The 14858-nt window shown below is 40.3% G+C and overlaps 1 protein-coding gene across 2 annotated transcripts in view; it reads left to right on the forward strand.

Annotated features, from left to right (window-relative positions):
• The first annotated feature begins 3357 nt into the window (after nt 1-3357).
• Med13l (mediator complex subunit 13L) overlaps nt 3358-14858 on the forward strand; it is a 305063-nt gene continuing 293562 nt past the window's right edge. For both annotated transcript variants that reach the window (XM_046446238.2, XM_046446239.2), the window contains exon 1: nt 3358-3519. In XM_046446238.2, coding sequence (XP_046302194.1) covers nt 3448-3519 — 72 coding nt within the window. In that variant the 5' untranslated portion in view covers nt 3358-3447. The remainder of the gene's footprint in view (nt 3520-14858) is intronic.

The following is a 14858-nucleotide window of genomic DNA, read 5'->3' on the forward strand; positions in this document are numbered from 1 at the left end:
GGACACGTAGCGCTAACTCATTATTTTTAATGGATGCATGGGATTAAATTATTTTGTTAGCTAGTCCTCAAATGATGTGCAGTTTTTGTTTTGTTTCCAGTTTTTGTCCTCAAACAATGCTATAGTTCATACCCTTACGCCACATGACTTGATACATCTGTATAAGGATCTCAGTAGGCTAAACTTCTTGAAGTAGGATTACTGGGTCAAAGGGTATGTGCATTATAATGTTGACATAACAGTCTTCAAACAGACATCCAAAGGTAGAGTGCTAATTTATATTTCCACTGACAGTATATGAAGGCTCTATTTCTCTTCACATTTTTCTAAACTTTATTTAATTTTTAATTTTTTTGTAGTTCTGGGGATTGAAGCCAGGGGCTCTCTATCACTGAGCTACATCTCCATCTTTCTTAACTTTTTATTTAGAGACAGGGTCTGGTTAAGCTGTCCAGGCTGACTTTGAACTTGGGAACCTTCTGCCTCAGCCACAGAGTGATCACAGGCATGCACCACATTTGTCTGAACTTTTAAAATATTGTCAAATATTGTGTTTTTCTCAAGATGAATATCTTAGTTGGCTTTGGCTGTTCTAACAAATCCCCACAGAATGTGTGGCTGAAACAACAGAAATTTATTTTACGCATTTTTAAAGGTGGAAGTCCAAGATCAAGGTGCAGGCCCATTTGGTTCCTGGTGAGGCCCTCTTCTTAGTGATGCTTTCATGTGGCAGGAAGAGAGAGAAGCAAGCTTTCTCAAGTCCCTTCTTATAAGAGCATCAGTCCCATCCTAAGAGCCCCACCCCTATGCTAATTACCGCCCCAAATCAGCATCTCTAAATACCATTACAATAGCTATTAGGATTTCTTTCTTTCTTTCCTCCTCTTCTTCTGTACTGGGGATTGGACCCCCAGGGTGCTCTAACTCTGAGCTGCATCCTCAACCCTTTTTAGTTTTTGAGACAGGATGTCCCTGAGTTGCCCAAGCTGGCTTTGGACCTGTGATCCTCCTGCCTCAGCCTCCTGAGTTGCTAGGATTACAGGTGTGTGCTGCTGTGCCCAGTGATGATTAGGGTTCCAATATGGGACACAAACCTTAAGTGAGGTTGAGCATCTTTTTAAAGCCAGTCTGGCCTATTTTTATACACTGTCCAAGTCCTTTGTTTTTTTTGCTCTGGAGTCCTTTAAAATTTTTTCTTCTATTCCAGCTTCCTGAAGAATGACAACTTGGTGAACACTGTGTAGGATGAAGTCCTCCTGGGATGTAAATAAATGAAATCTGGATATGATGGGCCATCACACCATCTAATTGCTCAACCCAAGTAACATCACATATGTTGATGAAGTGTTTCAGCTTTTTTTTTTTTCCCCTAAACACTTTCATCAATGGTATCTTAATAAAAATTCATGACATTGGCCTGAGGTCAGCAGGTCAGCAGGTCAGCAATTAGGATCCCTTTTTTGACAGATTAGGAAATGAGGCTAAGAAAGTTAAACCCTGTTAGTCAGATTAACATGACCAGAGACGGCAAAGCCAGATAGTGGCATCTTTCCTGAAGTCTTCTGAATTCATGCTTGGGCTTGAGCCACACCATAACTGTGAGAGCTTGGAGATGTCACTGCACACCTCTGAGTTTCCTTTAGGACAGTCTAAGCATAATAACAGTATTGAGGTGGTTGTTTTGATGATTATATTAAATGATGTAGGTATATTCCTCCTAACATTGTCCCAGTGGGTGATGACAGTGTCAGCCATGGTAATACATACTTTAACCAGCTCTTGTGTCTTGCTTTAGCAGTGTTTGAGGCAGTTCCAAAGCTCAATTTATGTCTCAAGATTTCTCTCCTTTTGTTAAACTCCTTGATTTCTCCCCTTCCTCTCTGTAAGTGGAAGTTTTCTCCTCCTCATCTTGAGGGTTGGGAGAGAGCCACCTCATACCAGCACTCCTCCGGATTCCCAGGCCATATACTTTCAGGAAATGTTGGTTATTGAATGAACGGAGCCAAGAGGGAGGGTCTGCTCTCAAGTAAGTCTGAGCACAGTACCTGGCAGTTACAGTAGATTCTGGCACACAGCAAGATCTCAGGAAACGTTTATGTGCAATGAATGAATGCACACACTAAGAGTGAAGGACTCCAAAAAGCATTTCGGGATCAAATGCACAGCACCTCTTACCCTTTGAGAGATCCGTGGGTGAGGCATATAAACCCAGCACAAGAGCTTGGCTTCGCTGTGCCTGTGTGTGTTAGTGGGTTCGAATCCCGCGACCTCGGGCAAGTGACTTAATCTCTTTGTGTTTCAGTTTTCTCTTTGGTAAACGGCGGACGGCGGCGTGAGGTTTCGATAAGACACTCCCCAAAGCTCGCAGACCTGCTAGCCACAGCGAGCCCCTGCCACGCCGGCCGGCTTCAGCCAGGGCCCTGCGGTCGCAACGGGCGTGCCCAGGGCTTGCGGTCCCCGGCCCCCAAGGATCCGTGCCCCACAAGGGGCCGGGCGCCCAGGCAGGGCCCCCGCAGCAGCCCCCGGCCGGCAGTCCCCCGCCCGCGGAGAGCCCGGCCGCCCGCACTTCTTTCTCTCCCTGCCGTCTCCCTCCCTCTTCCCGGCCTGAGGATCCGCCGCGCTCGGCTCAGCAGCGCCTCCCCGGAGCTGCCGCCGCCGCCGCTGCCGCTCCCGGCCCCTCCCCCGCCCTCCCTGCCCCCCCGCGCGGCCGGCGCCCGTCACGTGACGCAGCCCCAGCCAATGGCGGGCCGAGCCGCGGTCGGCGGCCGCCATTGCTGTCAGAGCGAGCGAGCCCGGGGAGGGAGGAGAAGCGAGGCTGACTGGGGAGGAGGGGGGGGTGGGGGAGGAAGAGGAAGGAGGGGACGTCGCTCGGCTGCCGGGGTCGCCCGCTGGCTTCGTCCGCACCCCCCCCTTCGCGAGTTCGCGCTCCGCGGCGGCGGCGGCTCCGAGGCGGCGGCGGCGGCTCCGGGGCTCGCCTCCCCTCACGCGCCGGCGGGGGCCGAGGGGGAGTCGGTGGCTGGAGATAAACAAGGCGTCGGCAGCGGCGGCGGCTGAGGAACAGGGAAGGCGGAGGCGGCGGCCGGCCCGCAGCGCCGGCCCGGGAGGCAGCGGCGGCCCTGAGAGGCGGGGAGGGCGCCGGGCCGCGCGGACAGCGCCCCCCGCCGCCGCCGGAGCCGCAGCCGCCGCCGCCGCCGCCCGAGCAGGAAGGAGCCGCGCGGCCGCCGCGGACCCCCCCGCCGGCCCGGGCCCGCCGTCCCCGGCGCGGCGTCGCCGCGGCGCCTCCCGCCCGCCCGCCGGCCCTCCCGCCGGCCCTCCCGCCCTTCTCCGGCGGCGGCGGCGGCCCGGCCGCCCGGCGCTCCTCCGCGAGGCGCCGCCGCCCGGCCCGGCCTCGCCTCGGACGCCTCGCTCCGACATGCCCCGCTCTGGCGGCCGGGCTCGCGGAGGATCATGACTGCGGCAGCGAACTGGGTGGCGAACGGGGCGAGCTTGGAGGATTGTCACTCCAACCTCTTCTCGCTGGTGAGTAGCCGGGCTGCGGGGAGGGGGCTGTGCCGGGGGGGGGGTCCCCGACCTCCGCCGCCGACCAACTTTCTCCTCCTGCCGCCGGGACTTCGCCCCTCCCTCGCCTCTCCCCGCCGTTCGCCTCTCGCCGATTCTCCCCCTTTTGGATCGTCTCTCCCTCGCCTTGGATCCCATCCAGTGTTTATTTGGCTCTTTAAAAATCATTTGTGAGCGCGGCGCTCGGCGTGGAATTTGCATGTGGAAGTCTCAAAGCTGCGGATTCTGGGTCGCACTTCGAACGCCCACCCTCTGTTGCCATCACACCCCTCTTCTCCTCCCATTCCCCCCCCCCTTTTTTTTCCCTAAATGTGGAAGGCTTTTGCCTTGTGCTGCCCGCGCCTGCGATCAGCAGCCTCGTCCCCCCTTGTCGGATCGGCCGGCCGGCCGGCCGGCCGGCCGCTCGCTCGCCCGCCTGCCTTTTGAATTTTTTTAAAAATTCCATAATGACACCTGCAATTTCGCTCGAAAACAGTTGATTGAATGCGATTGTGTCAGTAAAGGACTCTTGCACCCGAAGCTCCCGCGATTGTAAACATGGACAGCCGCCTGCCTCTCGGGTCTTACTACGCTGGAGAGCCGTAAAGCCATTGCACCGAGCCGACGGAAGGTGGAGAAAGCTTTTTCTTCTTTCTCTCCTCCTGTGTCTTTTAAAAACTGTTTTCTCTATCCTTACAAATCCACACACACACACAAAAAGCAACAAGCTGGGCGGTTTGATAACATCGCTTTTATCTGCCTTCGCCTCTCGTGCTCTCTTCTCTCTGATAATTGACAACTTTTCCTCCGGATTTGCATCGCCTGCCTTAATCTTGAAGCAGTTAGGGTGTCAATTGTTCTCCTGGAAGCCTGGCACCCGACGACGGCGTCTAGATTCATCGAAATTAAAAATGTATAGGGCTCCAGCAACTCTTTCCTGGCGGTGGCAGTGACATTTGGTGGTAAATGCCATCTTTGCTTTTTATTGGGTCGTATTACCTAGCTCTGAAAACATTCACGTTGTTAAACCTGGCGTTTAGACTAATAATTGCAGTGCGTGGTCTTTAAATATGTGCTTTGTGCATGAGTTACTGTATGTATAGCTATGTGCCTGGGAGAGTACGAATTTGTTTAAATATTGAGCAAAGATTTGTAAACAGATGTAAGGCAATTATGTTTCAAGCGTAGAATATAATTGGAAAATTGGCTGAATGGTTTATTTGATTTAGCCTTAAAAAAACTCTACTTATTTTAAGTTGTGTACCCTGTTTTTTTTTTGGGGGGGGAGCTGCCTTTTGGAGATCAAGCATTTTGGAAGTTATTTTCAGTAACCCCTGCTGTAGATAGAAGCATTATTTCCTCTTAATCCTTGTTTACACTGGATAAATAATTTAGTGTTCAAATTGTAATTAGTTACATTTAATTATGGGTGGCATAAGATGGCTTTTTTTTTTCCCCCAAGTCTAGAGGAGAAATACAAATTCTTGCCAACTTTTCAAGTGGAAGCGTTATTTTATTAAATGTGTTAGTTTTTATGCACATAAAAAAACCCCTTGATTTTTACCTACAAACACTGAATAGACAGTATCATTGCTGCCACTGGAGTAATAGCAGGCTAATTTTTTAATCAAACATTTTTATTTAAAAATGTAATCTTAAAATTTGATAATAAAATTTGATTCTTCCTCGTAGTTTTGTAGTAATTTTCCCTTGTTTTTTTTTTTTTTTCCCCCTATGTGGGCATAAAACTCGGCCTCTTTTTTCCTCCCCCAGTCTATCATTTAGTATTAGGTTCAGGGACTTTCACAGATCAGCAAATGTATTGATTAAGGGGTATTTAAAATGGTTTTTGTTTGGTGGCCAGTGACTACATTGACACTTTTACAGGTAATTAAAATAACCAAGTAGACCTGTAATAGTGAGGAGAGACTCCCAAATTGCCATATATCATGCTGACTAGTAATGGCTTGTATATATGTGGCTAATTTATATACAGTAAATTTTGTAGACAAAGTAGCCAATCTTTTGGATCATTTTTTTAAGCTTAAATAAGGATGATAATGTTATAGACCTGATAATGTTATAGAGCTGATAATATTATAGATAATGTTATAGATACTTGAGATTCTTATGGAGAAACAGTTTGTAGAAGAGGATTCTGTACTTGGACTTTGACAGGAAACAAAGGTTTATGCTTTGGATATTTCTCCTCTAAACCTCTTTAAATCAAGAAATTGATTTTTGAATATACTTTAAAAAGACAATTACTTTTTAGATAGCAACTTTGATATGCAGAACCACAGAAATGCTTAGGTTTTTTTTTTTTTTAAAGGACTATAGAATGTTTATATTTCCTTGTATGTGGAAGGTGAGTTGGTGCTATTTAAAATTTATTTTTGAATCAGTTAAAGATCTGACTATTGTAAATTTTTTTGATTTCAAACAGAATTTTTCCTATTATATACAGCAACAACCTAGACTATTAAAAATAGTCTAAAAATTGCATAGAATTGTCAATTCCAAAGGAGATATTATAATCACTTGTTATATAAGAACTCTTAACTTAAAAAAAATTTTATATATATGTATATATAATGTGTGTGTGTGTGTGTGTGTGTGTATATGTACGTATGTATTTGACCTGCAGTTTGTTAATTTTTTGGGAAAGTATTGTTTCTTGAGAATTTATCTAGAAATTCACCTTAGTGTAGATTGAAATATAAGCTTGAGATTAAAGTTCTGTATGGCAGTAATGACCCACCTACTTTCTATTACCTCAAGGTGGTCATTATGGCTTAGCAAAAGTTGATTATGCAATCAGGTGCCTTAAGATTTTTGCTAGTCTTTTGCTTTGTTTTCAGATTTTCTACTGCATGGCATCAAATTTCCTGAATTCTCTTTTCAACCTCCATTCCCCTTTCCTAAGCTGTGAAAAATGCCATGGGTATATATGATTAGGTCATTGTAGGTGTTTCTCATTTTTACTGCTGTGAGATGTATAGCTACTGCATTAAATACATGCCTGGCTGTGCCTTTGTGACTTAAAACTGTTTTCTCATGCTGTTCATCACATTTCTGGATGACTTTTGTTATATATTCACTCGGTTATAATTCAGTTTAAGTGTGTTAAATCTACCTTTTGGAAAGTGTAACAGTGCACCCTGTGGTATGTGAACTCACTCTTATGGGAAGACATAATTTCCAGATGTTAAGTGTATATTTATTTTTGTTTCTCTATTGAGATAGCATGGAGAAAGTGATTTTGTGCCCTTTAGCTAGATTAAGTATGCACTCTTGGACTTGAGAAGAGTGATCTCTGATTCTTAGATGTTTGCTCCACATTCATATTGTTTTATTTGCTTAGAGTCTTCCTTACTGTGAATAGTTGAGTGATGATCCCAAGTTCTTACAGAATTAAAATACATGCACATACATTAGTATAGCTTTTTTATTGAGCAGCAGTCATTTTATATTTGAAGCTTTTAAGATAATCAGATGATCTAATTTCTCTTAAGAGATTTTTTTTTTTCCTTTCAGAAAGGAAAGATAGTTGTAAGCATAGAAACTTTGAAATCTGTACTCTTGAGTGGGAGTCAAGTGGGGAGGATTGTCCAATGAAAGTAAGGAAAAGTGAATAATTTCTCTGATCTTTTAAAGTGCCAAAATACTATATTCAGTATTTTTCATCCCACTTTGCAATTTTTTTATTTATACATTAAGCATCTTTTTTTAGGACCATGCATTTTCTTTAGTGAAAATATTTGTAATTTGCTAATATGTGTTTTCTGTTCAGCATTTGTTGTTAGCACATGGTGTTACAGTATTTATATATTTTTAATAGCAATAATTGCCAGCCGGTAATAGTTGCCATATTAACCTTCAATTGCTAGTAAATATTTTTAAGTACATAATAGACAGCAATTTAAGGGAGAGTGTAGCAGTTTACTGGACCATTTTAAAGAGCCATTTGTACGTGTGATGAGTTCATAATTTTAAAGAGAAAATAATGTACCTAGGACCTGTATGCTACAAATATTTTGTGGTGCTATTGCTTGAAGTGCTCCTTGGGAAGAAGTTAGGTTGGGCCTGTTTCTTTTTCTTTGTGAGAATAATTGGAATTGGAGTATGTTTAGGACAATAGTATTTGTTGAGTTTATGCCAGGCGCTTATGTAGCTTATCATTTCCTTTGGAATGCTCAGGTCATTTTTTTTCATGAATGTATTAGGTATTTATTTGGAAGAAAAATCTCTTAAGGAATTCCTTCAAATAACATTAAGTTATAGTTTTGGATTATATTAATTAGTTAAGGAAAAAATTGATCTTTTTTGTTCACTGGCTAATTTAGCTTAGTTAATTGTGAGCTAATTGTATTCATCAAATACCTTCAGAGATCTCTGCTATCCTGAGATTAATAAAGATAAAATTGAGGTGAAACTCTTTATCTCAGTGTAAATAGTATTGAGATTGTTTATCTGGATTTTTTTTAATGAATAGTTCATTTAGCTATCAAAGTTTGATTCAAAGATAAATTTAGATGTTTTTTGAAATATTTATTTTAGATAATAACGATAACAACAACAGTGTTGTCTTTCTTTAATTGTAGAAGTTCTGATTTTATTTTTTTTTGAAAGAGGATGATTTATTTCACAGGAGCTAGCCATTGAGAGAAATTAGGCAAAGCTTATGAAAATAGTAATATAGTTGAATGTTAGGCATTATTAGTGATCTGTGCATTGCAGCCATTTATTACAAACATGAGGAAAAGATTTCTTCAATATTGCTGTTAGTGCCATTATTAAGATATTTTTATGTACAAATCTGTTTTACAAACTGTGTGTTGTAAAACTGTAGTGTGGTTTACCAGGTTTTCTATTTTATCATTTTATAAACATTTCTATTTCAAGAAATTACATTTAATGCATTGCAAAGTGAGGTAATTAGGAAACCTAAAATGTGCCTGTGTGGTATAGTTAAAAAATCTACAAATAAACACATCTACATATTGTTTTATAGGACTTGCTTAGAGTTCTAGAATTAGCCAATCAATATTTATAATGTATTCTTGGAGTTTAGGCCTTTTTTCCCCTCTTGAGTTGTTTTTAACTTCTTTCTGATTCTGTTCAGATAATTTCCTTTTATAGTATATTCTTTCATTGTTTATTTGAAAGATTTGAAGGTGTTAGCTTTGTTCTGTTGGGGGAATTCACTTCATTACATAGGGGAAATTATATTCTATTAATCTTGGTAAATATTAACATAAACGAGGAATAGTAAATTCAGACTCGTTTGCATGTATGAAATATGCATGCTTGCCCAATTTTTGTTTAGTGTACTCACTGTGTACATCAGCATAGTTTTCTATCCTTGTTTTAGTTGTTATAAAATAGTTCTAAATTCTGTTAAAATGTTGTGATTGATGTTTATTTCAGTGACAGTTCCCCTACGCTACTACATTGTATTGTTATTTTCCTTTTTTGAAGACTGTCATTTAGAACAGATTTTTTTTTAAATATTTATTTATTTATTTAAGTTTTCAGTGGACACAACATCTTTGTTTGTATGTGGTGCTGAGGATCGAACCCAGGCCGCACGCATGCCAGGCGAGCGCGCTACCGCTTGAGCCACATCCCCAGCCCCCAGCTTTTTAATCCTCATAAATTTGCTGTAATAGTCCACCTTTAGGAAATATTGTTTTACTTGTATTTATTTTAGCATGTTTTAGTTATGTTTGTAGAAGTAGAGTTTTCCTTTTTTTAATATTTATTTTTTAGTTTTAGGTGGACACAATATATTTATTTTACATTTATGTGGTGCTGAGGATTGAACCCAGTGCTGCGTGCATGCTAGGTGAGCACTCTACCACCGAGCCCCAGCCCCAACCCCGAGTTTTCCTTTTTTAAGCTAATAAAATATCCGGATCTAGTCTTAAAAACTGACTTTTTTTTTCTTAGATGAAAATTAGGAGAATCTATTATTTTATTGGCATGTCTGTACTCTGTTTTATTGTGTATGTTTCTGAATGTTTATTTTCTCACTCTAGATGAACTGTGGTAGATTACTGGAACTATATTTCTAGCCAGGGGCAGTGGTGCCTGTCTGTAGTGCTAAGTGACTCTGGAGGCTGAGGAAGGAGGATCACAAGTTCTACATCAGCCTAGGCTAAGATTTCAGGCTAGTGAGACCCTCTCAAAGTAAAGAATTTAAATGTAGCTCACTGGCAAAGTGCTCCTAGGTTCAATTCCCAGTACCGTAAAAGGGGAAAAAAAATCATTTCACAGTATTTCTGCTACTGTGAAGTAGCACAGTGCTGGTGACAGCTTTCTACACTTTTTACTTTTTTCAGTACAGTAAAATTCTACTACTCTTAAAGGAACCTTGTAGGTTAATATTAAAATTTCATGTATTTAAACTAAAATTTAATTTTAGTTTAAATTTGTTGCTCTAACTTAACAACTGGAAGGGTAAAGAATCTTGCAGGTGAATTTTCTTTTTTTTAAAGGGTAAAGTAAAGAATCTTGCAGGTGATTTTCTTCTTTTTTTCTTGTAATTGGTTATATTTGACATTTATTTGATATTAAAATTAAATTTAAGAAAAATATTTGTTTAAAATAAACTATGGATAGAATTTTTATAATATTGAGTGGAAATTTAAAAAAAGGTCTCCTAAACTTTATGAAAATTACTGTGCTCTTTTCCCCTCCTCCAGAGACCATTGATCAATTTTATGAGGAAATATTTTTTGAGGATGCATGAAGCTTCTTCATATTTCCAGATTATTTCATTAAATAAGGAAGACGCTTAAGTACCTCTGAGTTTAAGAGCTGAAATAGGTATACCAGTAGGTATGACAGAGTGTTGGCCATTCTCATGATTGAATCTTAGTGTCCTGAAGAGAAAGAAGGGAAGAACAGAACAGTGGGACATTTGGGACAGTTTTGTGCATGCATGTATGTCTGGCACAGTTCCACTCATTTTTTAAAATAGTTCAGATGTCGCCTCCTCTGTGAAGCTCTCAGGCAGAGCTACTCACTCAGGCTTCTGTTATGTACCCCGACAGGTAGAGGAACTTCCGAAGGGCAGATGCCCTTTCAGTATTTGGTGCTCATTAACTCTTTGCTAAATGAATGACTATTATCTTCTCCATTCCATAAGGGAGTTTTCAGTGCCCATTTGGGTTCTGATCATAAAATGCTGTTTTTATTTTTACTTATTGATATTTAGTTCTGTCTTCTGAATATGTATTATCTAGGCTGAATGTGCTGCAGCTTGGCAATATTTTAGATTAGTTCTTGAAAATCTGCATTAGGGAGAATGCCAATTGATCATGAGATGTGTTCTTATCATACCTCAAAGGAATAGGAGTTGAGTTTGTGTTGGATTTTCTGTAGTAGGCAAACTATAGATTTTGGAATCTGTTGGAATTTTTTTTGGGTCTTAATCCAGAATTCCTTCCCTTTCATTCTTTAGCTGGATAGGGGGACTATCATTCAACTTTTACTTATAAGATTACTTTTTCTGAGCCCTGTAAAATGGGCAATGAACTGGTAATAGGGAAATTGAGTTGTCTTCTAAATTTTACTAGTAACTAGCCAAGTCAGGTTGGCTATGTAATGATTCTGTGCCTCAGTTTCTCAAACATATTGGAAATATGGAGGGCAAGAGGTATGAAAAAAATCACCTCGAGTACCTTTTAAGGATGACTAGATAATGTTCTTTCATAAAAAAAGATGTCAAGGGAAGTTATAGAAAAGCCCCAGGCTGTTAACCAGGTAGTTGGAATGAATTAACTTGTTTTAAATATAGCAATTGTGTTGTAATTGTACTTTTTGTATTTTTGTACCTTTTTTTGAGATGGCTGAGGATTAAATTGAAGAACTTCTTGTCTTTTTCCTTATAAATAAGCCATGTTTGAGAAGAAAAACTTGAACTTCATCTTTAGATGTTACAACTTTTCTTTTGTGTGTATGATCTTTAAGGTGTTGGGAGATGTTGCCGCACCAACTCTGAGCTATAATTGACTGAGACTAGGAATTGAACTGTGGCTCTTATTTGGTAGTTTAAGCTATTAATTCCTTGGGAGCTTTGGAGTGCTCTTTGAACTTTAAATAGCAGTTCTATTAACATTTTGAGATTTGTCTCAGGGAATGTTAGAAATAGTACTTAATAAATATATTTGTCTTCTAAAGACCAAATCATGTTTTAGTCTGACACGCATGTCACAACCCTTACTATGTTTTGAACAGAGAGAAGTCAACTACTGGCTAATTTTTCTTTTCCGTTTAATAATGTGGCAGTATCTAAAAATATTTAGCCCTTGTTGAAGGAAGGAAAGCCCTCCCACAAATCTGTAGTTTTTTCTATTAGTCATGTTGACTATGAATAGTGGCGTTTCAGTTTTATCCAGAAGTTTAGAATTTTATGTATAGAGTATCTCCAAATTCCAAAATATTAGAAAAAGTTAATTTGTAAGTTTGTTTTCACAAAAAATGCTCCTTGACTTCTGTTAGATAAACGATGGTCTCCTTACCTTTACTTAATTATGTATGTTACAGAACTCAAATGCTGTTTTTGGCAGCATTTTTGTGGGAATGAACTCAGGAGCACTTTTGCTCAGCCTCTAGCCTGGGCAGTGGGAGTAGGCACTCCCTAACTCATCCTCTGCTCTGGGCAGTGGGTGGGATCCTTCACTAGCTCCCGACCCTCTTCTAGGCCTTTGAAAGAGAGGGTTGGAGACTGTTGAGAGGAGAGTATGGCTCCCAGTGGGATGAGCACATTTTCCCATCTTTTTGTGTAGGGGTCTGTGCTGCTTTCTCTTTATCGATACCCTTTTATTATAATGTTGAGAACAGTGGCGGGTCCTGTGGTGTCATCAGGAAAGAGTTAGTCTTTCTTTGTCTTAGCTTTTCCTTTCCCTTCACACATCCCTAGAAACAAACTGTCCACTTGCTATTTTAAGTGGTAAATGAGAACTTTTGAGACTCAGTGAAATGAAAAAGGGTGAGATTGGTTAGGGTAGCCAGTGAAATAATATTTAGAAATGTTAATATTTTGTATGCTATGCTTGAGAAATATAAGACAAGTATAATTCATTTAGGAATGGAGTACATAAGAAATGATTAAAATATAGCTTGGCCTTAAAAAAGAGTAAGGGTCTGATAGGTGCAGAAAAGTTCTACATTTAGGATTTGATTTCTAAGATTTTATATGTCAAGTATAAAGAGAGAGCTAAATGGATTGGATTACATGACATGTTATAGCCAGAAAGACCCAGAAGGGGACTCTTAAATAGGATCTTGAAGGAATGAATGGACATGACTTGTTAGAGAGAAGTGAGAGCGCATTCTTTGGAAGCTTTGTCAACAACTCCATATATCTGAGGATTTAACCCAGGGTTACTTTACCTTTGAACCCCCCCCCCCCCCCCCCGCCTCCTTTTTTTTTTTTTAAAATTTTGAGACTGTATCGCTAAGTGGCTGAGGGTCTTGCTAAACTGCTGAGAGTGGCCTCGAACTTATGATCCTCCTGCTTCAGCCACCTGAGTCTCTGGGATTATAGGCGTGGGCCATGGTGCTGGGCTGAATCTCAATTCTTAATATATCATTATTGAGATGTGGGAGAGCACTTCTAATTTATGGTCCTGGTTCTTGACTTCCTTTTAAAAAACAGTACAAAAAGCTTATTGAAATTGAATTTTTATTAGGTGGAAAATTTGAAGTGTGGGCAGACTAATTTAGACTAAGAAATAGTGATGTTAAAATAATACTCAGTTTTCTAAAATAATTCAGTTCTGAACTTTAAAAAAAACAGTGTTATTACGCAAAATGCTAATGACTAAAGTGACAAATATTTCAGAAACTGGACAGACGTGAATCTTAAATGAGCAGATGGGATATGAAACTAAAATGGGAGATAATCCAAGACGATACAGAAACTATTATGAGAAATGAATTGAGGAAAAACAAGTGTGTTAAATGGTATTACATTTAATAATGTGTTTAAAAGCCTTTCTAGGATTGCTCTCTTACACAGACAAATTAGAATTCTTGAACCTTGTAACCTACCATTTCTTCAAATTCTGTGCATTTAAAATGAATTAAATTTTGGTTCAGGGTTACTTCTCATGAAGCCTAGACTTTTAAGTCATGAATGTATGTGTTAATGTGTACTTTAGTTGGACAATATAATTCGCTTTCTCTGACATAAAAATAAAGAAAGGGAATATAAATTGTGGTATTTCAAAGATAATTATGGTGGGCCTTGAAGAGGAAAGGTAAGGAGTGACAGATAAGGTTTGCTATTTGGGCAGCTTGGCAGCTAGTAGAAATCATTCCATTTGACAGTTGAGGGTAGAATCTGGGTTCTGTTGGGTTGAGGAATGAACGCATGGCAAGATGAGCAGGTGTAGACATTTCTCAGTTGGAGGTTGATAGTGAAGCAAACAGGGATGGAGGAAGTGGGGGAGGGTGGGTAAGGACCTCAAAAGTAGATTTGTTTATAGTCTAAGGAGCAACCGTAGTGGAGACACAGAGAGAAAGACAGAAGATATAAGAAAAGTTGATAATTGGGAAAACAAGTTGGGCTGTTTATCAAAAATTGAGGTGATAAGGGCTAGTGAAATACTGCTTAGAAATAAAGGATGTGAGGATATAAGAAAGAAGCTTGCTTTTTGACGTTTGAGCCTGAGTAAACAAAATAATTTTTGAAGAATTTTGCATTTTCTTTTATGATAGTTGATTGCAACAAGTACTTTAATTTTAATTTGTCTTTAATAAGTGACTTGGGCTTCTGATGGGGTGTTACTGACGATGAGCAAAAACCCCCAGAAAGAGCTCTGCTTTGGGTACATTGGCATGCATGTGATGTAGATGTATGCCAAGAATCCCAGCCTGCCTTCAGGGACCCTAGCCTTCTCAGGTCTTGAGTCTAGTGGTTCAGTGTCCTTTGTTTTCATATCCATTTCAATAGAGGTGGATTTAGCTGTGTACTGATTGGTAAGACAACTAAGGGGACCAGTTAAATGGGGGTGTTAGTTTTGCTTTCTCAAAATCAAGGCAAATTATCATAAAGAGAGAGTAGAATTGTAAGTTGTGCCCTGACTAGCAAAACTCAGCTACTATCTAGACACCCATTTTTGGTGAGGCAAAATCATTAAGAGCCTTGGGATAAACAAATGTATCCAGTTGAGATAATTTCTTAAGGCTTTAACTAAAAGTTTGGCTTATATGATACCAGAGTTTTTACCTTTGGCCACTTAGTGTGCTCCTTGACTCATTTGCTGGCCCACCTCACACATGTTCTTTCAGTAATTTCTTCCACAGTT

The sequence above is a fragment of the Marmota monax genome, unplaced genomic scaffold (genome assembly GCF_021218885.2).
Source record: "Marmota monax isolate L192 unplaced genomic scaffold, Marmota_monax_Labrador192_F-V1.1 WCK01_AAM20220418_F8-fsc00092, whole genome shotgun sequence".
Lineage (NCBI taxonomy): Eukaryota > Metazoa > Chordata > Mammalia > Rodentia > Sciuridae > Marmota > Marmota monax.